We start from the raw sequence: 27,204 nt of genomic DNA on the forward strand, positions 1-27,204 counted from the left end.
GGGGATCGTAGGGAGACAGAGTAAGTAAGGAGAGCTGCTATGACCTGCCTGGGCGAGAGTTAAGAGCAGAATCATTTGTCAATTTTCAATACTGGCAGTAGAGGGATATGTTGTGTATCTTTATACATATATGCTTGTAAACTGTTGTATTCTGAGCACCTCTGCAGAAACAGTGATTATGTGTGAGTGAGGTGAAAGTGTTGAATGATGATGAAAGTATTTTCTTTTGCGGGATTTTCTTTCTTTTTGGGTCACCCTGCCTCGGTGGGAGACGGCCAACTTGTTAAAAAAAAAAAAAAAAAAAAAAAAAAAAAAAAAATACTCTACTGTAACTAGATTATGTCAGCCTACAACAAGCTTTTAAGATAACTAGAACATTCAACCCAATGATAAAAATAGGGCTAGATGCTTGTTACAATAACTAAGGACTACATAATCAACATATGCTGCAAATTAAAATCCTTTCCTGAGAGAGCTCCAAAAATAACAAAAAGGCACAATACCGTGACTGCAACGATACACAAATAACCCGCACATAAAAGAGAGAAGCTTACGACGATGTTTCGGTCCGACTTGGACCATTGACAAAGTCACACTAACAGAGGTGGAGCAGGACGGCTATATATAGGCAGGAAGAGTAGTAGTAGTAGTAGCAGTAGTAGTAGTAGCAGTAGTAGTAGTAGTAGTAGTAGTACAAGAATTGTATATAATACCGACAAGATGAAATTAAGACACATGCACAACACCCGGGCATCCCCATCGTAGACGTTTCGCCATCCAGCCAGCCACTGGATGGCGAAACGTCCACAACAAAGACAACCAGACGCCGCACATGTGTCTTAATTTCATCAGTAGTTGTAGTAGTAGTAGAAGAAGAAGAAGAGGTAGTGGTAGTGGTAGAAGTGGGAAATAAAAAGGACGAGCCAGTCAAAAACAAAGGAAGGGGTGCACTGCAAGAGAGCTAGATGCCCACAGAGGGAGAGCAAGCGCACAGAGGTGCGTGAAAGGGAAGTGGTGAAATAAAATAAATGAAGAAGGAACAGAAACACGAGACAGGAGAAAGACAACCCAGAGGAGAAAAGGAAAGAGGAAAGGGGAAGAGGAAGAAGAAAAAGAAAGAAAAAATGAGGATTATGGTTAAGTCACGGGTGTTCTGAAGTTTGGAGCATTTTACAATGTAGTGGGAGAGGAAGGCATCTACAGAGACGAAGCCAGGGCTAAGGTTCATACAAGGAAAGTTGTGTATTAGAGAGGATTCAACTAGACGGCGACTGTTCGAGTTGGAAGTAGGGAAGACAGTTTTAGCAGAAGACCAGTCAATAGGATGGCTATGATCTCTGACGTGACAGAAAAGAGCATTGTTAGTGTCGGCAAGCCTAACACTATTTTTGTGCTCCTTAAGTCTGTCAGAAAGAGATCGACCAGTTTCTCCGAAGCATTGAAGAGGACAGGAGGAGCAAGAAATAGAGTAGACACCAGGAACATCTGTAGAGGAAGGAGAGGTATGAACGAGATTAGTGCGAAGAGTGTAAGTCTGGCGGAAGGTAAGCTTGATGTCTAAGGGACGGAGAGAATTGTTGAGATTAGAAAGACCGGAAATGTAGGGAAGGCAGAGGATAGAAGAGTTCTCATGAGTAGAGAGTTTGGGAGAGAAGAAATTGCATTTAGCACGTGAGAGGGCAGAGTCTATGAAATGGGAAGGGTAGCCAAGATGGGAGAACGAATTATGAAGAGTGGAAATTTCTGCTGGAAGGAACTGAGGATCACAGATGCGGAGGGCACGGAGAAAGAGGGAGATAAGAACACTTTTCTTGACAGGGGAAGCCTGATAGGAAAAGTAGTGAATGTACATGCCACTGTGCATAGGTTTACGGTAAACGGAAAAGGAAAAACCTGTATTTGAGCGGTGAACATGGACATCAAGGAAAGGAAGCAAGGAATTAGATTCCCATTCAGCTTTAAACTTAATGGAAGGGGCAAGATTATTAAGAGCTTCAAGAAAAGGTTGGAAGAAACTGGAGTCATGAGGTCACAGAGCAAAGATGTCATCCACATAGCAGAGCCAGAGTGAAGGTTGCACATCGAGGGTAGGAAGAAGAACAGTCTCGAAGTATTCCATGTAAAGATTAGCAAGGACAGGAGAGAGAGGAGAGCCCATAGCGACACCGAAGGTTTGAGAATAATATTTCCCTTGGAAGGAAAAGGAGTTAGTCCACACAGAGGCGGATCAGATCAAGAAAGACATCAGTGGGGATAGGGAGATGAAGAAACCCTTCATGGGCCTTCTCTCTAAGGAAATCAAGGACATCATCAAGAGGGACATTGGTGAAGAGGGACTCAACGTCAAGACTAAGCATCTTACAGGTTGGGAGAGAGCGAACCCGTTCAATGAAGTCTTGAGAGTGACGGAGGTGGGCAGGAGAAAAAGTACCAAGAAAGGGAGTGAGGGTTTTGGCCAGCCAAGAAGCAAGAGAATAAGAGACAGAACCTCTAGAGGATATGATAGGACAAAGAGGAATATCAGGTTTATGAGTTTTGGGAAGGCCATAGAAATAGGGAAGAGAGGGACAGATGACACGAAACCGTTAAACAAGGTCAAAGTCAGGAGGACAGAGGTCGGAGAGAGTCCTTAGTTTTTTGTTGAAAGTTCTCTTGATGCGATCAAGAGGGTTGGAAACGAGAGGAGTGTAGGTGCATGAGTCAGAGAGCAAGACATCAGCTTTACGGAGGTAATCCTCGCGATCAAGGATAACTACCGAATTACCTTTGTCAGAAGATAGTATGACAATGTTAGTGTTGGATTTAAGAGAAGAAAGGGCAAGTTGGTAACGGCGTGGAAGGTGGTGATTCTTAGAAAACAGACTAACAAGAGCAGGAAGGAGAGCACCACGAAAAGTGGACAAGTCAGGAAGATTACGGAAGCGAGATTGACGAAAGGAATCAAAAAAGCTAATCAGGGAAATACCAGCGCGAGGAGTAGGCGAAGTGGCAAAGGAAAGGCCAAAACCAAGAAGTTCAAGCTCATACTGAGAGAGTGAGACAGAAGACAGATTAGTAACACAGTCAGTGAGGGAGAATTTAGACCAAGGGCTAGCTGAGATGAGACGTTGAAGTTTATTCTGTAGTTTGGAGAAATGAATTTGTGCATTCAGGCGAACAGTGTCAAAGGCAATGGTAGAGAGAAGGTTACAGAGATCCTGTGGTAGAGCCGCAAAGAGAGCACGTTGATGTTGACCTCTTCAACCTGTGACTACTAGGAGACAGGCATGATCAGGAAAGGGAGTGCTACTGAGATGAAATTAAGACACATGTGCGGCGTCTGGTTGTCTTTGTTGTGGACGTTTCGCCATCCAGTGGCTGGCTGGATGGCGAAACGTCTACGATGGGGATGCCCGGGTGTTGTGCATGTGTCTTGATTTCATCTTGTCGGTATTACATACAATTCTTGTACTACTACTACTACCACCTCCACCTCTTTCTGCCTATATATAGCCGTCCTGCTCCACCTCTGTTAGTGTGACTTTGTCAATGGTCCAAGTCGGACCGAAACGTCGTCGTAAGCTTCTCTCTTTTATGTGCGGGTTATTTGTGTATAGAGCTCCAAAGTGATTTATGAATTTACTTATCAGAAAGGATATTACATATTTCGTAATAGTATAAAGGACAGAGGAGCCACCACCATACTACCACACTGCTATCACAAATGCCATAATTTCAAGAACACATAATGATCACTCTAATTTGACTAACTTTTTTTGTCTGAGAAGTTTTTTCCTTGAAGTTTTCCATTATCAGTGGACCCTCGTATTTCATAAGGCTCGAAAGTCGTAATTTTCGAAAATCATAACTTTTTTTCATCAAAATATTGACTCGCGAATCGTCGCTTGACTCGCAAATAGTCATTCATCCCGAACGCGTACTCACGACCCCAAGCCGCCTTGCACTCCCTTCCCAGCCAGTGTGACATTGTTTACCAGTGAGTGATGATCCCCTCGCTTGTTCATACGAAGTATTTCATAATATTCCATTCATTTTAGTGCTTGCAACTGCTAAATAAGCTACCATGGCTCCGAAGAAAACTCTTAGTGCCATGCCTTTGATAAAGGTGAGAAATATGATTGAATTCAAGAAAAACATTATTGAACAATATGAAAGTGGAGTACATGTGACCGAACTGGCCAGGATGTATAAGAAACCCCATACAACTATAGCTTCCATCGTGGCCAAGAAAAAGGAAATCAAGGAAGCTGTTGTTGCAAAGGGGGTAAATATGCTAACAAAAATGAGATCACAAGTACTTGAAGATGTTGAGAAGCTATTGTTGGTGTGGATCAACAAAAAACAATTAGCAGGAGATAGTCTTATGCAGTCGCTTATTTGTGAAAAGGCTAGGCAGTTGCATAACGATCTCGTAAAGAAATTGCCTGCAACAAGTACAGTGGACCCCCGCATAATGATGGCATCACATAGCGATTAATCCGCATACCGCTTGCTTTAATCGCAAAAATTTTGCCGCGCATACCGATTAAAAACCCGCTCACCGATTTTCGTCCGAGACGCGTCCAATGTGCGCCCTCAGCCAGCCTCACATGTGCCGCCCGTGCCATTGTTTACCAGCCAGCCTCCGCGGTAACATCCAAGCATACACTCGGAATATTTCGTATTATTACAGTGTTTTCGGTGCTGTTTCTGGAAAATAAGTGACCATGGGCCCCAAGAAAGCTTCTAGTGCCAACCGTACACCAATAAGGGTGAGAATTCCAAAAGAAATGAAGAAAGAGATCATTGATAAGTATGAAAGTGGAGTGCGTATCGCCGACCTAGTCAAGTTGTACAAGAAACCCCAATCAACCATCGCTACTATTGTGGGCACCAGAAAGACAATCAAGGAAGCTGTTCTTGCCAAAGGTTTAACTGTGTTTTCGAAACAAAGATCGCAAGTGATGGAAGATGTTGAGAGACTCTTATTGGTGTGGATAAATGAAAAACAGCTAGCAGGAGATAGCGTCTCTCAAGCGATCATATGTGAAAAGGCTAGGAAGTTGCATGAGGATTTAATTAAAAAAATGCCTGCAACTAGTGATGATGTGAGTGAATTTAAGGCCAGCAAAGGTTGGTTTGAGAGATTTAAGAAGCGTAGTGGCATCCATAGTGTGATAAGGCATGGTGAGGCTGCCAGTTCGGACCACAAAGCGGCTGAAAAATATGTGCAGGAATTCAAGGAGTACATAGACAGTGAAGGACTGAAACCTGAACAAGTGTTTAATTGTGATGAAACAGGCCTGTTCTGGAAGAAAATGCCAAGCAGGACCTACATTACTCAGGAGGAAAAGGCACTCCCAGGACATAAGCCTATGAAAGACAGGCTTACTTTGTTGATGTGTGCCAATGCTAGTGGTGATTGCAAAGTTAAGCCTTTATTAGTGTATCACTCTGAAACTCCCAGAGCGTTCAGGCAAAAGAATGTCCTCAAGGATAATTTGTGTGTGCTGTGGAGGGCAAACAGTAAGGCATGGGTCACTAGGGACTTTTTCTATAACTGGTTACACCATGCATTTGCCCCCAATGTGAAAGATTACCTAACTGAAAAGAAATTAGACCTTAAGTGCCTCCTGGTGTTAGACAATGCCCCTGGTCATCCTACAGACGTGGCAGAGCGACTTTATGGGGACATGAGCTTCATTAAGGTGAAGTTTTTGCCTCCTAATACCACTCCTCTCCTGCAGCCCATGGACCAGCAGGTTATTGCAAACTTCAAAAAACTGTACACAAAAGCTCTGTTTGAAAGGTGCTTTGTAGTGACCTCAGAAACTCAACTGACTCTAAGAGAGTTTTGGAGAGAGCACTTTAATATCCTCAATTGTGTAAACCTTATAGGTAAGGCTTGGGAGGGAGTGACTAAGAAGACCTTGAACTCTGCTTGGAAGAAACTGTGGCCAGAATGTGTAGACAAAAAGGGATTTTGAAGGGTTTGAGGCTAACCCTGAGAGGATTATGCCAGTTGAGGAATCCATTGTGGCATTGGGAAAGTCCTTGGGGTTGGAGGTTAGTGGGGAGGATGTGGAAGAGTTGGTGGAGGAGGACAATGAAGAACTAACCACTGATGAGCTGATAGATCAACTTCAACAGCAAGAGGCCAGACCTGAGGAAACTGGTTCAGAGGAGGGGAGAGAGAAATTGAAGAAGTTGCCTACTACAAAGATTAAGGAAATCTGTGCAAAGTGGCTTGAAGTGCAAACCTTCATGGATGAAAATCACCCTCACACAGCTATTGCAAGCCGTGCTGGTGATTATTACACTGACAATGTTGTGAAACACTTTAGGGAAGTCATAAAGGAACGAGAGGTACAGGCCACTATGGACAGATATGTTGTGCGAAAGAAGTCCAGTGACTCTGAAGCTGGTCCTAGTGGCATTAAAAGAAGAAGGGAAGTAACCCCAGAAAAGGACTTGCCACCTCAAGTCTTAATGGAAGGGGATTCCCCTTCTAAACACTAACACTCTCTCTCCCCTCCTCCCATCCCATCAATCATCACCAGATCTTCAATAAAAGTAAGTGTCATGTAAGTGTGCATGCCTTTTTCAGTTTGTGTGTATTAAAATTAACATTTCATGTGGTAAAAAATTTTTTTTTTCATACTTTTGTGTGTCTTGCACGGATTAATTTTATTTCCATTATTTCTTATGGGGAAAATTCATTCACATACCGATTATTTCGCATAACAATTACCCCTCTTGCACGGATTAAAATCGTTATGCGGGGGTCCACTGTACTGATATTTGTGAATTTAAGGCCAGCAAAGGCTGGTTTGAGAGATTTAAGAACCGTAGTGGCATACAGTGTGATAAGGCATGGCGAAGCTGCCAGTTCGGACAAAATTACAGCTACAAAATTCGTAAGTGAATTCAAGGAGTGCATACAGACTGAACAATTAAAACCCCAACAAGTGTTCAACTGTGACGAAACAGGCCTCTTTTGGAAGAAAATGCTAAAGAGGACCTACACTACTCTGGAGGAAAAGGGACTGCCAGGACACAAGCCTATGAAAGACAGGCTGACGCTCATGTTTTGTAGTAATGCTAGTGGGGATTTCAAAGTGAAGCCGTTACTAGTGTGCCATTCTGAAAATCCCAGAGCGTTCAAGAAAAACTGTGTCATGAAGAGTAAATTGTGTGTGTTTTGGAAAGTTAATAATAAGGCATGGGTCACGAGGGAAATTTTCGTCAAGTGGTTCAATGAAGTGTTTGGCCCCAGTGTGAAGAATTACCTCCTGGAAAATAAATTGGACCTCAAGTGTCTCCTGCTAATGGACAATGCACCTGCTCATCCTCCAAACTTGGATGACCCAATTCTGGAAGAGTTTGAGTTCATCACAGTAAAGTTCTTGCCCCCTAATACCACTCCTCTCCTCCAGCCCATGGACCAGCAGATCATTTCAAAGTTTAAAAAAACTCTACACCAAAGCAATGTTGCAAAGGTGCTTTAACCCTTTGAGGGTCGACAGGCCCTCTCCGAAACTCATTCTCAGGGTCGGCCAAATTTAAAAAAAAAAAGAAAATTATTTTTTCTTATGAAAAAATGTTTTTTTTTTCTAAATATTATAGGCTAAACAAAAAAATTTTACCGTCAATACTTACCGAGATATGGAGGCGTGAAGTTTGCCAAAATTGAACAACATCTGGTAACATCGCCTACTGCCGTCACCCGGTATTTTTCTATTTACTTTTTTATGTACTATTTTCAATTATTTTTCAATTTTTCTTTTTCTGAGTAACTTTTATGGCCTCTGAGGCCAACATGATCAGTATTTTGTAAGTTATTTCTTTTTCAATACTACACAATAAGGGCGTAAACACTGTTGTCATTATTTTGTTTATAGAAAATATTTACACAAACGATATGAAATGTTGCTTATTACTATTTTTCTATATTTTATATACACATATACAGTCACAGGGAATGTTTCTAGAAGTTCTGCAGCCTGTGGAAGTCTTTGAAACATGGTGTCATGCACAGTGGTGTTTTACATTCCTCACACATAAAACGAGTGTCTCTGCGTTGTGGGCATTTTTTTGTATGTGCACAGACGTAACACCTCTTCTGAGCCTTTTTCTTGAAAGCAGTAGCAGGCAGTTTTACCAAGAAGTGATCACCATGCTTCAGACGAGCAGGTAGTTGTTGATAATTTGGTGGGCGGTCAATTGCAGGTGCTGTTCCTTGGTACTTGAATACTATTTGTCTGATGACAGACAAACAGAATTCGCCATACTGTGGTTTGTTTCTGGTCCTCATCTTATACATATTATAAGCATTGAGCATGGAAATTTCCAGAAGATGGAAAAACAGTTTGATGTACCACTTATAACTCTTGCGAACACAATCAGCAAACCCAATCTGCATGTCACATTTGTCCACTGAATGCATGTTGAAGGTGTAATCAATCACAGCTGCAGGTTTTAGAATGGGTTCATTGCTCTCTCTATGCTGCCTGCCACTGTCTGCCATTTCATTAGGGTGAACTGATGACAACAGTGTGACATCTCGTTTGTCATGCCACCGAAATGCCATGATGTCATTGGCAGCAAACGCCTGCACCTCACCTCTACGAGTGCCAGCGTCAAACCTGGGCATATGTTTCCGATTTGCACGCACTGTGCCACACACATCTGTCATGTTCACTCGCAAAAAATCACTGAGTGAGGGGCTTGTGTACCAGTTATCTGTATATAATATATGCCCCTTACCAAAGTATGGTTCTATCATTGTTCTAACCACATCACCTGAGATGCCCAATAACTTAATGGTATTTTGCAATGTATAACTTCCAGTGTACACAATAATATCCAATACCAGACCACTGTAACAATCACAAAGCACAAACAACTTTATACCAAAGCGTTTCCTCTTGCTTGGTATGTACTGCTTGAAAGAGAGTCTTCCTTTGAACAGAATCAAAGATTCGTCAATTACAAGCTTCCTGAAGGGATAAAAATGCGTACTGAATTTCTCTTTCAGATACACAAACACATTCCTAATCTTATATAACCTGTCAGTTCTGTCAGGCCTGGTTTTGTCTGAGAAGTGAAGCATACATAACATTAGCACAAATCGATTCACTGGCATTATATCACTGAAACCTGGGGTTGCAATCAGGCGGTCTGTTGATCAGTATGATTTCACTTTGTGCTTATACACATGTGGCATAAGCATTATTGTGGCAAAGAAAAGATACATCTCAGCCACAGTTGCCTCCTTCCACTGGTGTAGACATGATTTTGGTGAAAGTAATGTGTTTGCCATGGTGTACTCGTAGTATGTGTTGCTTTCCATGACAATACTTTCCATCAGTGGTTCGTCAAAGAATAACTCGAAACATTCCAGTTCAGTGGCATTGTTCCCAAGTGTACAAGATGGCCGTATTCCACTTTGCCTGTCATCAAACTGGTGGGCATTTGGAACAAAATTGACAGCTTCCTGCCAATCCCAGGTGCGGTCTGCTGGTGGGTACTGGACAATGACAGGTGGTTGTGGTTGTGGAGGTTGTGGTTGTGGAGGTTGTGGTTGTGGAGGCTGGTGTGGTGGGTGGGTGGGGGATGGTGGCCTTTGTTGTAGATCAGCTGAGGCAGCGGTGTGGGTGGCAGCGTGGGTGGCAGCATGGCCCACTGCTGGTGCCTCACCGCCGGCACCACTACCACCACGCACATTTTCCATCCCAATTGCAACAGTATCATCGTCATTTTCACTCTCTGTTCCTGTTGTACAGCCACGGGATGTACTCCGAGATGCACTCCTTCCCCTTGGAATAGCATATGGCACACTACCAGAGCGCATATATCGTCGTATATACTGACGCTTCACTGGGGAATATTGCACTTCACTATCACTACTGGAACTAGTTTGAAGAGCTTGTAGTTCATATTCACTATCACTATCATCACCCATGCTCTCATCTGAGTCTGGGATTTGGGAAAATAGAAGTTTCCTCTCGGATTCTGGTACAACTGAACGTGAACAAGACGGCCCAGCACCAGAGGTGGAAGGCTGAGGGTCGTCTGGGTTTTCCTCACTATTACCGATATTATGGTCATTAGTTTCGGTAAAAACCACACCAAAACCTTGAAACTCATCTTCACTGGCACTTCCATCTGTATTAGAACTGTCACTGGGGAACAAAAGTGTCCCAATTCGCCGAGGAGTGAGGAGCTTCTTACCGCGAGGCATGGTGGATATTGTTTACTAAGATGGCGTTCCCACAATGCACCACTGGGTCCCAGATTTTTTTCTACCGCGCACACCGACCACACAGACCCATTCTCTCACATGTAGGCCTACCAGCCTTTTCCCGCGAGATTTGACGGTGCTAGAATTTGTGCATACTAGTACGTCAAAAACCCCTGCACGTAAGACGTACTAGTACGTCCGAAACCCTCAAAGGGTTAATGTGACCTCAGACACTCACTTGACCCTAAGAGAGTTTTGGAAATATCACTTCAGTATCCTCCATTGCATAAGCCTCATAGGTAAAGCTTGGGAGGGATTGACTATCAAGACTTTGAACTCTGCTTGGAGAAAATTGTGGCCAGATTGTGTCCACAAGAGGGGCTTTGAAGGATCTGGGGCTGATCCTGATGAGCCTATGGTAGTTGTGGAATCTATTGTGGCATTGGGGAATTCCATGGGGTTGGATGTGAGTTTGGAGGATGTGGAAGAGTTGGTGGAGGACCACAACGAAGAGCTAACCACTAATGAGCTGCAAGAGCTTCAGCTGGAACAGCAACAGACTGCAGCTCAGAATATTGTTTTAGAGGAGGAGGAAGAGAGATGGAAGAAGTTGCCTTCTTCAAAAATTAAGGAGATTTTTGAAATGTGGAGCAAGATGGAAAGATTTATGGAGAAACACCACCCTGACAAGGCTCTTGCAAGCCATGTCGGCAACATGTAGAGTGACAAAGTCTTGGCCCATTTTAGGGAAGTTTTAAAGAGATGCCAGAAACAGAGCTCTCTGGACACTTTTTTTGAGAGACAGGGCTCCAGTGACTCAAGCTGGTCCTAGTGGCCTTAAGAAACAAAGAAGAGAAGTAACCCCAGAAAAGGACTTGGTACCGGAAGTCTTGATGGCAGTGGATTCCCCTTCCAAACAGTAAATAATCCAATCTCTCCCCTCCTCCAGTCTTCCATATGCTAAGAATTGCCAATAAAGGTAAGCATTATGCTGTTAATGTTTCATTCATCATGTCCCATTGTATTGTGTATGTACATCTATATGTAAAAAAAAATTTTGTTTTAATACTCCTGGGTGTCTGGAACGGATTAATTGTATTTACATTATTTCTTGCGGGGAAAATGGTTTCACAAATCGCCAATTTCGGAAATATTCACACTTTCTGGAACGGATTAATTACGAAAAACGAGGGTCCACTATTGTATGTTAGATGAGATGGATCATAAACTCAGAACACCTCTGGCCATGATGTCTTTACTAATACTATACAGCATTGTTGTTAATCTTAGACATCATTTCAGCCCTGGCCAATTATCAAGCTACTCGTGTCTTGATAATGGCCAAGGACTGACTGAAAAATTTTCAATACATGTAGTTTCATATCCAAATTATAAGTTACTTGTGAACTGTTACAGAAAACCAACTTTCTTTCACTGAAGTTTTATCAATAATAAATTATATAAGCACTGAGAACAATTAGTTATATTAATACAGAACAATACATTCATTCAGATTATGCAAGATATACAAGATTATAAACCACTTACTTCTGTCTTGTAGCTGTTTGCATTAACAAACCTCTCAAATTCTGCATTAGATACTTCATGAGCATCCATATAAAAAGTATCTATCTCTATCCATCTGGCAGGGTGCTCACCATCAGCATGAAAAATGGGGTCATTGGTGCCCATTATGAATTTGCCACCAGGAATTTCAACCATTTGGTGGGTACAATCAGAGTCATCCACTATGTTGACAGCCTTACTATATTTAAAACTTGGTGCAGTATTCAGAGAATTCTCTGTTGTTTTATCATCAGGTTCATCAATTTCAACAATGCTTTCAGGTCTTCTCCTGCTTGTGGCAGCACATCCACATGTAGTTTCATCTTCCTGTGGTACTGTGCATTCTTCCTTACTGAGACAAAGGTTGAGAGCACAAAATCCCCAAAATATCATGAGCCTATATTGCTTATTTGGCATTATGACTTTCTTAATGAAATTTTTCTGATGCAGGACTGAATATGCTCTCAACTGATGCAATCTGGAAAAAAAAAAAATTTAGGCATTTATTATAATGGAAGAAGGAAAAGTGAGGGCAATTACAGAATGGAGGGAAAAGCAGCAAGATTTCCACTTCTTTCCTATATCACAATCCTGCTATTAGTTAGCCATGGGATCGCTTTCCATAAATTATCCACTGCCTCTTAAACTGATGTCCTCTCTACTATTCTCTGCTATTCTCAGGTGCTAAAGTAGAACAAGTTCACAATTTTGGCATTATATTCCAAAGCTCATTTATTTTATAGTACTACCTACTATCATATTCCCAAGCTCCATTATTTTTATTTATTTATTTATTTATTATAAATTTGTGCACACATACAGAGGTACAAAAAAATACAGATAAGAGCAGTATGCCAAAGCCACTTATACTATGCATAGCATTACAGGCTGGCTTAAAATTAACTTAAGATTAACTAAGCAATGATGAAGTCAGTGATAAAACATTAATGTAAACAGATTACTATAAAGCACAAGTGAGTATTACAAAGACAGGTCATATGAAGGATTCTGTTAGGTAGTGTATTTAAAAAATAATAAAGTTAGATTGGGTTTTAGGTTTAACATTTATGTGATATAATTGTGAGAAACATTTAAGATATACAATTTATAAGGTTCAGTTATTCAGTATTTATTTGGTTTTGGGTGAGTAAGTGATCTTTGAGTAGAGACTTGAATTTATAAACAGGTAGTGTTTCTTTTATATTTACAGGTAATGAATTCCAGATTTTAGGGCCTTTTATGTGCATTGAGTTTTTGCATAGTGTGAGATGAACACGAGGAACATCAAAGAGTGATCTGTGCCTTGTGTTATGGTCATGTGTTCTGTTGAGGTTGGCAAGGAGATGTTTGAGGGGAGGGTTAATATCAGAGTTAAGTGTTCTATGTATGTAATAGGTGCAGTAATAAGTATGGATGTTTTGTATGGTGAGTAGGTTTAGTGTATTGAATATTGGTGGAGTGTGCTGCCTGTAGTGAGAATTTGTTATCATTCTAACTGCAGCCTTTTGTTGGGTAATTAGTGGTCTGAGATGGTTAACTGTTGTTGAGCCCCATGCACAAATTCCATAGGTGAGATAGGGGTAAATAAGAGAGTGATATAGGGCCAGGAGGGCTGACTGTGGAACATAGTACCGTATCTTCGATAGTATGCCTACAGTCTTGGAAATTTTCTTAGAAATTTGTTGTATATGTGTATGAAATTTGAGTCTATTATCAAGGTGGATTCCTAAGAATTTTCCCTCTGTTAGCTTTGTGATAGGTGATCCGTTTATCATTATGTTAAGAGGGACATCTGTAGCTCTGTTACCAAACTGAATGAAGTAGGTTTTGTCAATGTTTAGTGTAAGTTTGTTAGTCATCATCCAGGTAGATATTTTCTGTAATTCGGTATTTACAGTATTGGCTAGTGTGACTGGGCTCGGGTGAGAGAAGACGTATGTAGTGTCATCTGCAAATAGTGTGGGTTTGAGTAATTGCGAAGCATTTGGAAGGTCATTTATGTATAGGAGAAAGAGAAGAGGGCCAAGGACACTTCCCTGTGGGACACCAACTGTAATTGGTTGCGCAGAAGAGTTTGCCCCATTTGCGTACACATATTGGCTTCTGTTGCTGAGGTATGACTTGAGGTAATTGAGGGAGTGCCCTCTTATACCATAGTGTGACAATTTTACGTGGAGCAAGTCATGGTCAACTGTATCAAAAGCTTTACGTAAGTCAATGAAGATCCCCAGTGGGACTTCTTTTTTCTCTATTGCAGTGTATATATGTTCTAGCATGTGTATAATAGCATCATTAGTATTTTTATTAGGCCTGAATCCAAATTGGCAGGGGTTGAGTATGTTTTGGGAGATAAGGTAGGAGTAGATTCGTTTATGAATTAGTTTTTCAAAGATTTTTGAGAGAGGGTGTAAGTTGGATATTGGCCTATAGTTATTCAACTCTGTTTGGTCTCCTCCTTTGTGGATCGGGGTGACCCTTGCTATTTTGAGTACTGTAGGGAAGGTGGAGGATTCAATGGATTTGTTAAAGAGTGTTGCAATGATTGGAGATAGCACTTTGATCATCACTTTATTTGTACTAGTCCCTTTTATATTGTCTCCTTTATTTTAGCTTAAAAAAAAAAAAAAAAAAAAAAAAAATACCTTAGCTCATTATTTTACATTTGTTAAATAATTCAGGTGCTATTTTTTAGCTTAAGACTATTTACTTTGTTTTATACTTAATTCTAACTATAGATTCACTACAAATCTTATGATTACAAGCATTGATCCAGATACCAACCTCTTATTTAATGACTTAAATGAATCAAACAGTTACTGTAATTACTACACTGCAGAACAATCAAAGGCACTTCTCAGTGCCAACAACAACATAACTATCTTTAACTACAATATCAGATCTTTAAGCAAGCATTACGATGACCTCATAGCATTACTAAATTCCTTACATGCCAATATGTCCATCATTACACTAACTGAAACCTGGCTAAAGCCTGATACTACAGATGTCTATACCATTCCTGGTTACACAGCCATACACAACTGTAGGCCAGACCAACAAGGGGGTGGCACAGCCATATACTACTCAGACCAACTAGAATGTATCACTAATACTTGCACAAGAGATGAACATGGGGAATATATAATAGCCAAATTCAAATCCAAATACCTACAAAAACCTCTCACATTGATAAACATCTACAGAGTTCCACAGTCAAACATTAGCCAATTTAGTCAAAACCTAGGAAGTATGATAACTGATGCACGCATGAACAAAGATCACTTACTACTCTCAGGTGACTTCAATATAAATCTCCTGCAAGACCAGGACCCACACGTTACTGAATTCACAAACACAATGAGTAACTGTATGTTGCTACCAACAGTAACAAAACCTACAAGAGTTACAGAGACTAGTGTTTCCCTACTTGACCACATCTGGACCAACACCATATCCCCTTTAAAATCAGGCATAATTACAGATAATACCACAGACCACTACCCTACTTTCCTCATAACAACTCTTGGTAAATTACCCCAAGACACTACTAAAGTCACCTTCAGACTTCACAATGAGGCAGCCATTAATAACTTCACAACAGCATTAGCAAACATTGATTGGCACACTGAGCTAGAAATCAATACAGATATTGACGAATGTATTAATAATTTTCTAAAAAAGACTCAATACCTCTATAACAAGCACTGCCCTAAAAAAACTAAGCAGATGACAGCTAAGAGACTGAACAGTCCCTGGCTAACACCCAGCATTCTCAAATCCATAAATACAAAACACCAATATGAAAAACAGTACAGAATGGGTCACATAACCAGAGACCAAACAAAACGTTACTCGTCAATCCTAACCAGCCTGATAAGAAGGGCAAAAAAATTGTATTATGAGAACAGATTATCCAACTTACGAGGTGATATAAAAAAGACCTGGAAAACCCTATCAGAAATTCTGGGAACAAAAAAGATATCACTAAATAGCGAAATAAAATTAGCAAAATCAGATGAACCCCAACTCCCACCAACAGAAACAGCAAACAGACTCAATGATTTCTTCTCCACTATAGGACAAAACCTTGCCAATAAAATCCCAAGCTCAGATACCCCACCAAATGACTACCTCACCGGCAACTACCCGAACACACTGTTCCTAGCTCCGACTAACCCATACGAAGTCTCCCTTATTATCAACGCACTAAAAAACAAGGCAGGAGATTTAAATACCTTACCACCCTTTATATACAAAAAAGTGTCACAAGTGCTATCACCAATCATTGCAACACTCTTTAACAAATCCATTGAATCCTCCACCTTCCCTACAGTACTCAAAATAACAAGGGTCACCCCGATCCACAAAGGAGGAGACCAAACAGAGTTGAATAACTATAGGCCAATATCCAACTTACACCCTCTCTCAAAAATCTTCGAAAAATTAATTCATAAACGAATCTACTCCTACCTTATCTCCCAAAACATACTCAACCCCTGCCAATTTGGATTCAGGCCTAATAAAAATACTAATGATGCTATTATACACATGCTAGAACATATATACACTGCAATAGAGAAAAAAGAAGTCCCACTGGGGATCTTCATTGACTTACGTAAAGCTTTTGATACAGTTGACCATGACTTGCTCCACGTAAAATTATCACACTATGGTATAAGAGGGCACTCCCTCAACTACCTCAAGTCATACCTCAGCAACAGAAGCCAATATGTGTACGCAAATGGGGCAAACTCTTCTGCACAACCAATTACAGTTGGTGTCCCACAGGGAAGTGTCCTTGGCCCTCTTCTCTTTCTCCTATACATAAATGACCTACCAAATGCTTCTCAATTACTCAAACCCACACTATTTGCTGATGACACAACATACGTCTTCTCCCACCCGAGCCCAGTCACGCTAGCCAATACTGTAAATACCGAATTACAGAAAATATCTACCTGGATGAGTACTAACAAACTTACACTAAACATTGACAAAACCTACTTCATTCAGTTTGGTAACAGAGCTACAGATGTCCCTCTTAACATAATGATAAACGGATCACCTATCACAAAGCTAACAGAGGGAAAATTCTTAGGAATCCACCTTGATAATAGACTCAAATTTCATACACATATACAACAAATTTCTAAGAAAATTTCCAAGACTGTAGGCATACTATCGAAGATACGGTACTATGTTCCACAGTCAGCCCTCCTGGCCCTATATCACTCTCTTATTTACCCCTATCTCACCTATGGAATTTGTGCATGGGGCTCAACAACAAGTAACCATCTCAGACCACTAATTACCCAACAAAAGGCTGCAGTTAGAATGATAACAAATTCTCACTACAGGCAGCACACTCCACCAATATTCAATACACTCAACCTACTCACCATACAAAACATCCATACTTATTACTGCACCTATTACATACATAGAACACTCAACTCTGATATTAACCCTCCCCTCAAACATCTCCTTGCCAACCTCAACAGAACACATGACCATAACACAAGGCACAGATCACTCTTTGATATTCCTCGTGTCCATCTCACGCTATGCAAAAACTCAATGCACATAAAAGGCCCTAAAATCTGGAATTCATTACCTGTTAATATAAAAGAAACACTACCTGTTTATAAATTCAAGTCTCTTCTCAAAGATCACTTACTCACCCAAAACCAAATAAATACTGAATAACTGAACCTTATAAATTGTATATCTTAAATGTTTCTCACAATTATATCACATAAGTGTTAAACCTAAAACCCAATCTAACTTTATTATTTTTTAAATTCACTACCTAACAGAATACTCCATTCTACTGAATTTACAACAATGCATGCAACCATATGACCTGTCTTTGTAATACTCACTTGTGCTTTATAGTAATCAGTTTACATTAATGTTTTTCACTGATTTCATCATTGCTTAGTTAATCTTAAGTTAATTTTAAGCCAGCCCGTAATGCTATGCATAGTATAAGTGGCTTTGGCATGCTGCTCTTATCTGTATTTTTTTTTTGTACCTCTGTAAGTGTGCTCAAATTATAAATAAATAAATAAATAAATAAATAAATAAATACAGACAGTAGTTGGGACATCCATCACTACCATTCTTCATGCCCAACTGAAATCACTGCAAAACAGTCATTCTTTGAAGCAGAGGCAGACTGGCCATACAAGCAGTTGGGCACTGCCCGGTGGGCCGCTGGGCTGGGTAAAGAAAAAAAAAAAAGTTGAAAAAAGTAATGAAATTTAATTTTTAAGTGGATTTTATTTAGTTTTTTTTAAGCATTTTCTCCAGTTTCTCAGATAAGCAACATATTAATGAACAACGAGCCAACCTGATATGTGACAGATGCCCAGGCCGGTTATAAGACTCAATCCACTTCTGCTTTTCAGTCCTCTTTGTGCAATCCACTGAGGAGGTTGCAAGATATAGCCATAGTTCGACTTAATCTGTATGGTGTATCTTCATTGGAGTATTATTTATCTTTATGCTGAAATGGATATTTTTTACCTTTGTTCCCAAACACGAAATAGAGGGTCTTGCTAATACTAAGTATGAGTCTTGTTATCTATGATCCAAGTAGTGTGCAAAATTATGTTGAATTTTACAGGTATCACACTGAGAGGAAAGTACTCTGGTATTGGGTCATTAGCAGATGGACATCTAAATGTTTATGTTCACTGTAACTGATAAGGTGTACCATGTGGCTTATTTGTAATTGGCTAGGCATGTCACATGACTGAATATTAACAGTTCATTGGCCCTTGAGATGCCGTCTTTCACACATTAAGGTATGATTTTTTGCTAATTTCTCCCATAATCACAATTTGCATGAGAAATAACCATTTTTGGGGGTATAAGAACATAAGAAAGGAGGAGCACTGCAACAGTCCTGCTACTCATGTTAGGCAGGTCCAACTATATACTTGTCCAACCTACATTTACAGCTACTCAAAGTTCTCACTTCTATGATACTAGGAAGTTTGTTCCACTCATCCACAACTTGAAAGCCAAAACATTACTTTACTATATTTTTTCTAAATCCACATATCTGCTCCACAGACTGTAGTTGTTCCAGTGTGGTTGTTCGACAGTGTAGTTGTTCTACAGATTGAGGTTATACCATTAATGTAATTATTCCAAGAAGTGTGATTGTTCCATGAAGTGAAGTTGTTCTACAGTGTGGTTGTTCCATGTTGTGTGGTTGTTCCATACTGTAGTTCTCCACTACACTAGTTCCATAGTGTAGTTCTCCACTTCACCATGTAGTTGTTCCACAGAGTGTAGTTGTTCCACAGTATAACTTTCACAGAGTATACTTCCACAAATTGTAGCTCTTCCACAGTGTAGTTGTTTCACTGAGTATATTAGTTCCATGGAGTGTTGTTATTCCAGTGTGGTTGTTCCAGGGTAGTTGTTCCACGGAGTGTAGCTGTTACACAGTGTAGTTTAGTGTATTTGTTCCATGAAGTGAAGTTGTTTCAGTGTGGCTCAAGTGTAGTTCCACGGAGAGCGTGTAATTAAAGACACACACTGCAAAACTTTGAACTTTGGCCTCAGAAGTTCCTTATAAATCGAGTTCTTTCTTTCTTTGTTGGGTTTATCAGGGCCACTGACAGCATAAGCTGTATCCAGCCCGACTTCTCGAGGCTAAGATTAGATAAGATTTCGTTCGGATTTTTAACCCCGGAGGGTTAGCCACCCAGGATAACCCAAGAAAGTCAGTGTGTCATCGAGGACTGTCTAACTTATTTCCATTGGGGTCCTTAATCTTGTCCCCCAGGATGCGACCCACACCAGTCGACTTACACCCAGGTACCTATTTGCTGCTAGGTGAACAGGACAATAGGTGTAAGGAAACGTGTCGAAATGTTGCCACCCGCCAGGAATCGAACCCGGGCCCTCCGTGTGTGAAGCGGGAGCTTTAGCCACCAGGCCACCGAGGAAAAATTGTTGCACAAGGCTAGGCGATGAGAGAAAAGGAACAAAAGTTCCTTTGTAAACAGAGACAGAAATTTGAAATTTACAATTAGATCCGGTGGATCCCTTTGCCAAGCCCCAGCAGAGAGGGATGTCCACACTCCCACCTGAGTTCAGTAACCGGCTTCTCACAAAAAACCAATAAAGAATTATCCCCAGAACGGAACAAAATAGAGCTGGCTAAAGTAAGTCGATGAACAGGTGCCCCTCCTGTAGAGTGCCCGGCGGGCAAAATGGATGAGAACAAGCGTCCCAGTGAGAACGGAGGAAATTTGTCACATACTCAGGCGAAAGAGAGACGTCCACACCCGACGAAGACTGGCGCCATGAGTCGAGTTCCTTACAAGTCAAGAAGACTGCGCTTGAAGCTGTTGTTGTTGTTGTTGTTGTTGGGATTCAGGGTCACCAAAACCGAAGCTTTATTGAGCCATGCCTCCCGGAGTAAAATTCGAATTCATATTTATTTATGTCTTTGCAAATAGCACATTTATTTGTTTATTTATTTATTTAGTAATTTGAGCATACATTCAGAGGTACAAAAAAATACAGGTAAGAGCAGCATGCCAAAGCCACTTGCATGCAGAGCATTATGGGCTGGCTTAAAATTAACTTAAGATTAACTAAGCAATGATGTAATCAGTGATAAAACATTATTGTAAACAGATTACTATAAAGCACAAATGAGTATTACAAAGACAGGTCATATGGTTGCATACATTGCTGTACATTCAGTCGAATGGAATATTCTGTTAGGTAGTGTATTTAAAAAATAACAAAGTTATGAAGGATCCTTCACACAGAGAATACCTCAACAAAGTTAGATCGGGTCTTAGGTTTAACATTTATGTGATATAATTGTGAGAAACATTTAAGATATACAATTTATAAGGTTCAGTTATTCAGTATTTATTTGGTTTTGGGTGAGTAAGCGATCTTTGAGAAGAGACTTGAATTTATAAACAGGTAGTGTTTCTTTTATATTTACAGGTAATGAATTCCAGATTTTAGGGCCTTTTATGTACATTGAGTTTTTGCATAGCGTGAGATGGACACGGGGAACATCAAAGAGTGATCTGTGCATTGTGTTATGGTCATGTGTTCTGTTGAGGTTGGCAAGGAGATGCTTGAGGGGAGGGTTAATATCCGAGTTAAGTGTTCTATGTATGTAATAGGTGCAGTAATAAGTATGGATGTTTTGTATGGTGAGTAGGTTTAGTGTTTTGAATATTGGTGGAGTGTGCTGCCTGTAGTGGGAATTTGTTATCATTCTGACTGCAGCCTTTTGTTGGGTAAATAGTGGTCTGAGATGGTTAATTGTTGTTGAGCCCCATGCACAGATTCCGTAGGTGAGATAGGGGTAAATAAGAGAGTGATATAGGGCCAGGAGGGCTGACTGTGGAACATAGTACCGTATCTTTGATAGTATGCCTATGGTCTTGGAAATTTTCTTAGAAATTTGTTGTATATGTGTATGAAATTTGAGTCTATTATCAAGGTGGATTCCTAAGAATTTTCCCTCTGTTAACTTTGTGATAGGCGATCCGTTTATCATTATGTTAAGAGGGACATCTGTAGCTCTGTTACCAAACTGAATGAAGTAGGTTTTGTCAATGTTTAGTGTAAGTTTGATAGTCCTCATCCAGGTAGATATTTTCTGTAATTCGGTATTTACAGTATTGGCTAGCGTGACTGGGCTCGGGTGAGAGAAGACGTATGTAGTGTCATCTGCAAAAAGTGTGGGTTTGAGTAATTGCGAAGCATTTGGTAGGTCATTTATGTATAGGAGAAAGAGAAGAGGGCCAAGGACACTTCCCTGTGGGACACCAACTGTAATTGGTTGTGCGGAAGAGTTTGCTCCATTTGCGTACACATATTGGCCTCTGTTGCTGAGGTATGACTTTAGGTAGTTGAGGGAGTGCCCTCTTATACCATAGTGTGACAATTTTATGTGGAGCAAGTCATGGTCAACTGTATCAAAAGCTTTACGTAAGTCAATGAAGATCCCCAGTGGGACTTCTTTTTTCTCCATTGCAGTGTATATATGTTCTAGCATGTGTATAATAGCATCATTAGTATTTTTTATTAGGCCTGAATCCAAATTGGCAGGGGTTGAGTATGTTTTGGGAGATGAGGTAGGAGTAGATTCGTTTATGAATTACTTTTTCGAAGATTTTTGAGAGAGGGTGTAAGTTGGATATTGGCCTATAGTTATTCAACTCGGGTCTCCTCCTTTATGGATCGGGGTGACCCTTGCTATTTTGAGAACTGTAGGGAAGGTGGAGGATTCAATGGATTTGTTAAAGAGTGTTGCAATGATTGGTGATAGCACTTGTGACACTTTTTTGTATATAAAGGGTGGTAAGGTATTTAAATCTCCTGCCTTGTTTTTTAGTGCGTTGATAATAAGGGAGACCGTATGGGTTAGTCGAAGCCAGGAACAGTGTGTTCGGGTAGTTGCCAGTGAGGTAGTCATTTGGTGGCGGTTATGTATTTACAATAATAGGTTGTGCAAAGAGAGCCTCTATTATGCTTAGGCATTATGGTCCAACTTAATTTAATGGCTTACTAACTACCTAACATTAAAGAAATTTATCATAGTTGTACAATAGTTCTATTAGTTATAAATGAATCTAATTTATATAAACCAAAGGATATATTCATATTTTCAAAAATGCTTTTTATGAAGCATGATTCAATTATATTCCAGTCGACAATGGTCAATATTCAGAAGTAATTACTGTAATTATATTATATGAATTTAACACTGTGATTTGCTAAAAGTAGTTTACAGCATGAGAAGGCTACAATTTCTATTTCCAATACTGTTTTTGGGTAGGTATTTATACCACTATGTAGTATTAGTCAATGTATGAACTTGGTCGTCTAGTCTTGAAGTTTTAAAATTTAGGTGATTTGTTGGTAAAGTATTTAGTCTACGGTGAGCAACTGTTGAAAAGAGTCTTAAATTGAATTTCCGACCAGGTTTCTTTAGTATTTTGGGGGCCCTTTATGTTCATAGAGTTTTTACATAGTGTGATATGGACACGGGGTACATCAAAAAGTGATGTGTCTTGTGTTATGGCCATGTGTCCTGTTAAAGTTGTTGCGGAGAAGTTTGAGTGGAGGGTTTATGTTTGCGTGTATTGTTCTGTGTGTGGAAAATATTTTAATTTTCCGAAACTATAGTGCCTAATAGGTGTTTAATGTGTCTATATGGGTCAAAAATGTATTTGAAAATAGAGTAGAACCAAGAGTTCCCTTTGCGCATGCGCGGATGTGCGGGGGTAGAGGTGGACGCGGGCCATAGGAAGAGGCGGATTGTTTTGAATGTGGTGAGGAGGCTGGGAAAGCATGGAACCACGAAATTGGCATTCACGGCGGCCTAAGGATTAATATAGGCCTCATTTCATAATAGGAAGTGTCGTAACTGTTCCTGGTGGAGAGTGAGGGAACGTGATTTACGGGACCACCGTAATAAAGTGGTAAAATGAGTGAATAAGGGTAGGACCGGGTGACTGGCGCGTCACTATGGACTGTGTCCTGGGAAAAATTACCCTTGTGTTAATCCTCGCTCATCGGCCTCAGATCTTAATGGAGTGACCTCTAATTTGTATAATAGTTATGAGACGTTAAATCGTCTTGTGAATGGTAATGTAATCAGTGATAATAACATTGAGTTAAGAGAATGCGGAATGTGAAATAGAGCGCCCTGCTCCGAGTGAACGTGTGACTCTCGTACCGGGGATAATGAAGATTTATGGAATCGAATCACGACTTCTAAACCGGGACAAACCGACGGATACCTCGTCCTGCCGGAATGAGAACCGTGTCGGTGTAGCAGGACATCGAAATGAGATGGTGAATGGAGGAAATAAGGAGTATCAATCACCCACAGTTAAGTAACCCTTCTAGTTATAACAGACTTATGCTGGCCGGTTGGGTTATGTTGTAATTAGATAGGTTATGAGTGATCCAGCTACATCAAGTGACCACCAGAGAACATCTGGTAAGTGGTGGGATTATGTACAAATGTTTTCCTTGATGGATGTATCCAGGTGTATCCTACCCCCCCCCCCTTCATTCAGCTAAACTAATATAATCTATACAGTCCACAATTAATTAGTAGCACCGTACTTGTGGGTGCTATCCAATCCATACTGGTCTCGGATAGATATGGATAAGATTGTGAGGTCGAAGGGGCCACCTGTAGTGACCAGAGGTGGTTAAGTTTTCTCACATGTCTACACGGGGTGACTACGGTAAACAATATGGTTGTCTCCCAATGAGATTACTTGTATGTATATAATGTTGAGGTACATACAGATAAGCACCCTAGAAAATTTTCCATACTGTGTATGTAGTAGGCACATGAATAATTATGGATGTTCTTTATGGTGAGCAGATTTATACTTTTGAATATTGGTGGATTATGCTCTCGGGAGTGGGAATTTGTTATCTTAGGGGCTCTGGTGGCTAACGCTGTCACTTCACACGGCGAGGGATTGGGTTCGATTCCCAGCCAGAATAGAAACATTGGGCGTGTTTCTTTACACCGGTTGTCTATGTTCCCATCAGGAAAATGGGTACCTGGGTGTTAGTAGACTGGTGTGGGTGGCATCCTGGGACACTGACCTAATTTACCTGAAATGTTCAGCATAACAAACGGCTTTCTATATAGTAGTATATTTATTTATTTATTTATTTTTATTTGGACATGATACATAGTTGTACAAAGAAATATAGTGATTGGGTGTACATACCAAAAGCCCCTTGTATGCAGAGCATTATGGGCAGGCTTAAAATTAGCTTATGATTAACTAAGCAATGATATATTCAGTGGTAAAAATTACAGTAAACAAATTGCAACATGAAGTACAAATGAGTATTTCAAATAAGAAGCATTAAAGTTGTACAAATTTGTAGCATAATAATGTGTAATACAATGTCAGCTATGGTCTGTATACCTTGTATATGTACTTGTAGTAAATAAAGATATTATTATTATTATTATTATTATTATTATTATTATTATTATTATTATTATTATTATTATTATTATTCTGACTGCAGCCTTTTGCTGTGTTATTAGCGGTCTTAGGTGATTTGATGCACAGATTCCATATGTGAGGTAAGAGTAGATGAGTGAATGATACAGTGCAAGGAGAGCTGATTGTGGAACATAGTACTGTATCTTTGATAGTATGCCTACTGTCTTAGAGATTTTCTTGGAAATTTGTTGTATATGTGTCTTTGAGGCTATTGTCAAGGTGGATTCCTAGGAATTTTCCCTCTGCGAGTCTTGTGACTGGTGATCCGCTTAGCGTTATTTTAAGTGGAACATTTGCAGATCTGTTTCCAAACTGAATGAAATCGGTTTTGTCAGTATTCAGATTAAGTTTATTAGTCATCATCCAGGCAGATATTTTCTGTAATTTGGCATTGACAGTGTTGGCGAGTATGACTGGGTTTGGGTGGGAGAAGACGTATGTTGTGTCATCAGCAAATAATATGGGTTTGAGTAGCTGTGATGCATTCGGTAGGTCATTGATGTAGATGAGAAAGAGGAGTGGTCAAAGGACACTTCCCTGTGGGACTCCTTCTGTAATTGGTTGAGTGGAAGAGTTTGCACTATTTGTGTACACATACTGGCTTCTGTTACTAAGGTATGACTTTAGGTAGTTGAGGGAGTGGCCTCTTATACCAGAGCGTGTCAATTTTGTGTGCAGCAATTCATGGTCGACTGTATCAAAAGCTTTATGTAAATCAATGAAAATTCCCAGCGGAACTTCTTTCTTCTCGAGAGCGGTATATACTAGTTCTAGCATGTGTATGATAACATCATTTGTGCTTTTATTATTTCTGAACCCAGACTGACAGGGGTTTAGTATGTTGTGTTAGACGAGGTAGAAATAGATTCGTCTATGAATTAATTTTTCAAAGATTTTAGAATGCAGTACTAAGTTAGATGTTGGTCTATAGCTATTCAAGTCAGCTTGGTCACTTCCTTTGTGGATCGGGGTGACCCTCGCTGTTTTGAGAATTGCTGGGAAGGTGGAGGATTCAATGGATTTGTTAAAGAGTGTTGCAATAATTGGTGACAATACTTGAGAAACTTTTTTGTACATAAAAGTTGGCAAGTTGTTTATGTCTCCTGCCTTGGTTTTAAGGGTGTTGATGATGAGCGAGACTTCTGTTGGGTTGGTAGGAGCTAGGAATAGTGTATTCGGGAAGGTGCCCGTGAGGTAGTCTGCTGGACGGGGTTTGAGCTTGGGATTTTGCTCGCTAAGTTGTATCAAAAAGAGACTTACTACCAGGTTTAGAGACAACTCACTCAGAAATGTTCAAGAAATGGCAAAGCATTTTATCTACATTGGTATTGTGGAAAATACTGTACATATTTTCCAGAAATACAGTAGTTATATGTAAATAGATGGTCATTCTGTATTTAATAAAATTTATGTTATCGAAAATGGGAAACCCGGCGCATGCGCAGAGCAGACTGGCGATTATTGTTTGTTCTGAATTGAGAGTAACAGACGTTAATTAATAATGTGAAAAATTTTCGTGCTCTAGAGGTGAAAATGGGTTGACACCTCTCAAATAGGAGGCGAAATTGTTGGATGTGCATTCCTGCATAATTTGAGTATCAGGCGACAGAACAGGACAACTCCAGGAACCTCAGATAAGCTGTCTAATTTATGTTTAAATTCTGGTCAGTAAATTTTTCATAAATGTAGGCAAAAGGGGGGGGGGGTCCTGGTCAAGACACATTAATCTCCAGTCAAATTGGTGAGTGTTATGATTAAGAAATATTCTCCTTCTGTTATATAAAGTAATATATACAGGAGAAGGGGTTACTAGCCCCTGTATATCGCCTCTTACAACATGCATGGCTTACAGAGGAAGAATTCTGTTCCACTTCCCCATGGAGGTAAGAGGAAATAAACAAGAACAAGAACTAGTAAGAAAATAGAAGAAAACCCAGCGAGGTGTGTGTATATATATACTTGTACATGTATGTGTAGTGTGACCTAAGTGTAAGCAGAAGTAGCAAGACGTACCTGAAACCTTGCATGTTTGTGAGACAGAAAAATGGACACCAGCAATCCTACCATCATGTAAAACAATTACAGGCTTTCGTTTTACACTCACTATAGTATACCAGCCTACTACCTATATATATATATATATATATATATATATATATATATATATATATAATCATTTATTAATTTTAATATACAGTCCACAAATTTATATATTTACCAGAATTCCTGGTGATGTATCTTTTATTTATAATTAATAGGTCTAGAGCAACTTGTGGATATGACAGTGGTAGGTATCGAAGGGGGACATTTTTTGCAACCTAGGTGTCCCAAATTCCTACTTGTCTAACTGATAAATAATAATTAGCTTTG

The 27,204-nt window shown here is 40.0% G+C and overlaps 1 protein-coding gene across 8 annotated transcripts in view; it reads right to left on the reverse strand.

The window, feature by feature from the left end:
• LOC128687168 (formylglycine-generating enzyme) overlaps positions 1–27,204 on the reverse strand; it is a 191,559-nt gene that overhangs the window by 141,099 nt on the left and 23,256 nt on the right. For 2 of the 8 annotated variants that reach the window (XM_070092748.1, XM_070092741.1), the window contains exons 1-2: positions 20,070–20,198; positions 11,771–12,266 (exon numbers count right to left, since the gene is read on the reverse strand). In XM_070092748.1, the coding sequence (XP_069948849.1) occupies positions 11,771–12,205 (435 nt within the window). In that variant the 5' untranslated portion in view covers positions 12,206–12,266; positions 20,070–20,198. Of the gene's footprint in view, positions 1–11,770; positions 12,267–18,140; positions 18,763–18,929; positions 19,311–19,340; positions 19,415–19,918; positions 20,049–20,069; positions 20,199–27,204 lie in introns of those variants that run through there. The other 6 variants (XM_070092746.1, XM_070092745.1, XM_070092742.1 and 3 more) reach the window with 6 other exon arrangements.

This window comes from Cherax quadricarinatus, chromosome 40, assembly GCF_038502225.1.
Source record: "Cherax quadricarinatus isolate ZL_2023a chromosome 40, ASM3850222v1, whole genome shotgun sequence".
In the NCBI taxonomy this organism is placed as follows: Eukaryota; Metazoa; Arthropoda; class Malacostraca; order Decapoda; family Parastacidae; genus Cherax; species Cherax quadricarinatus.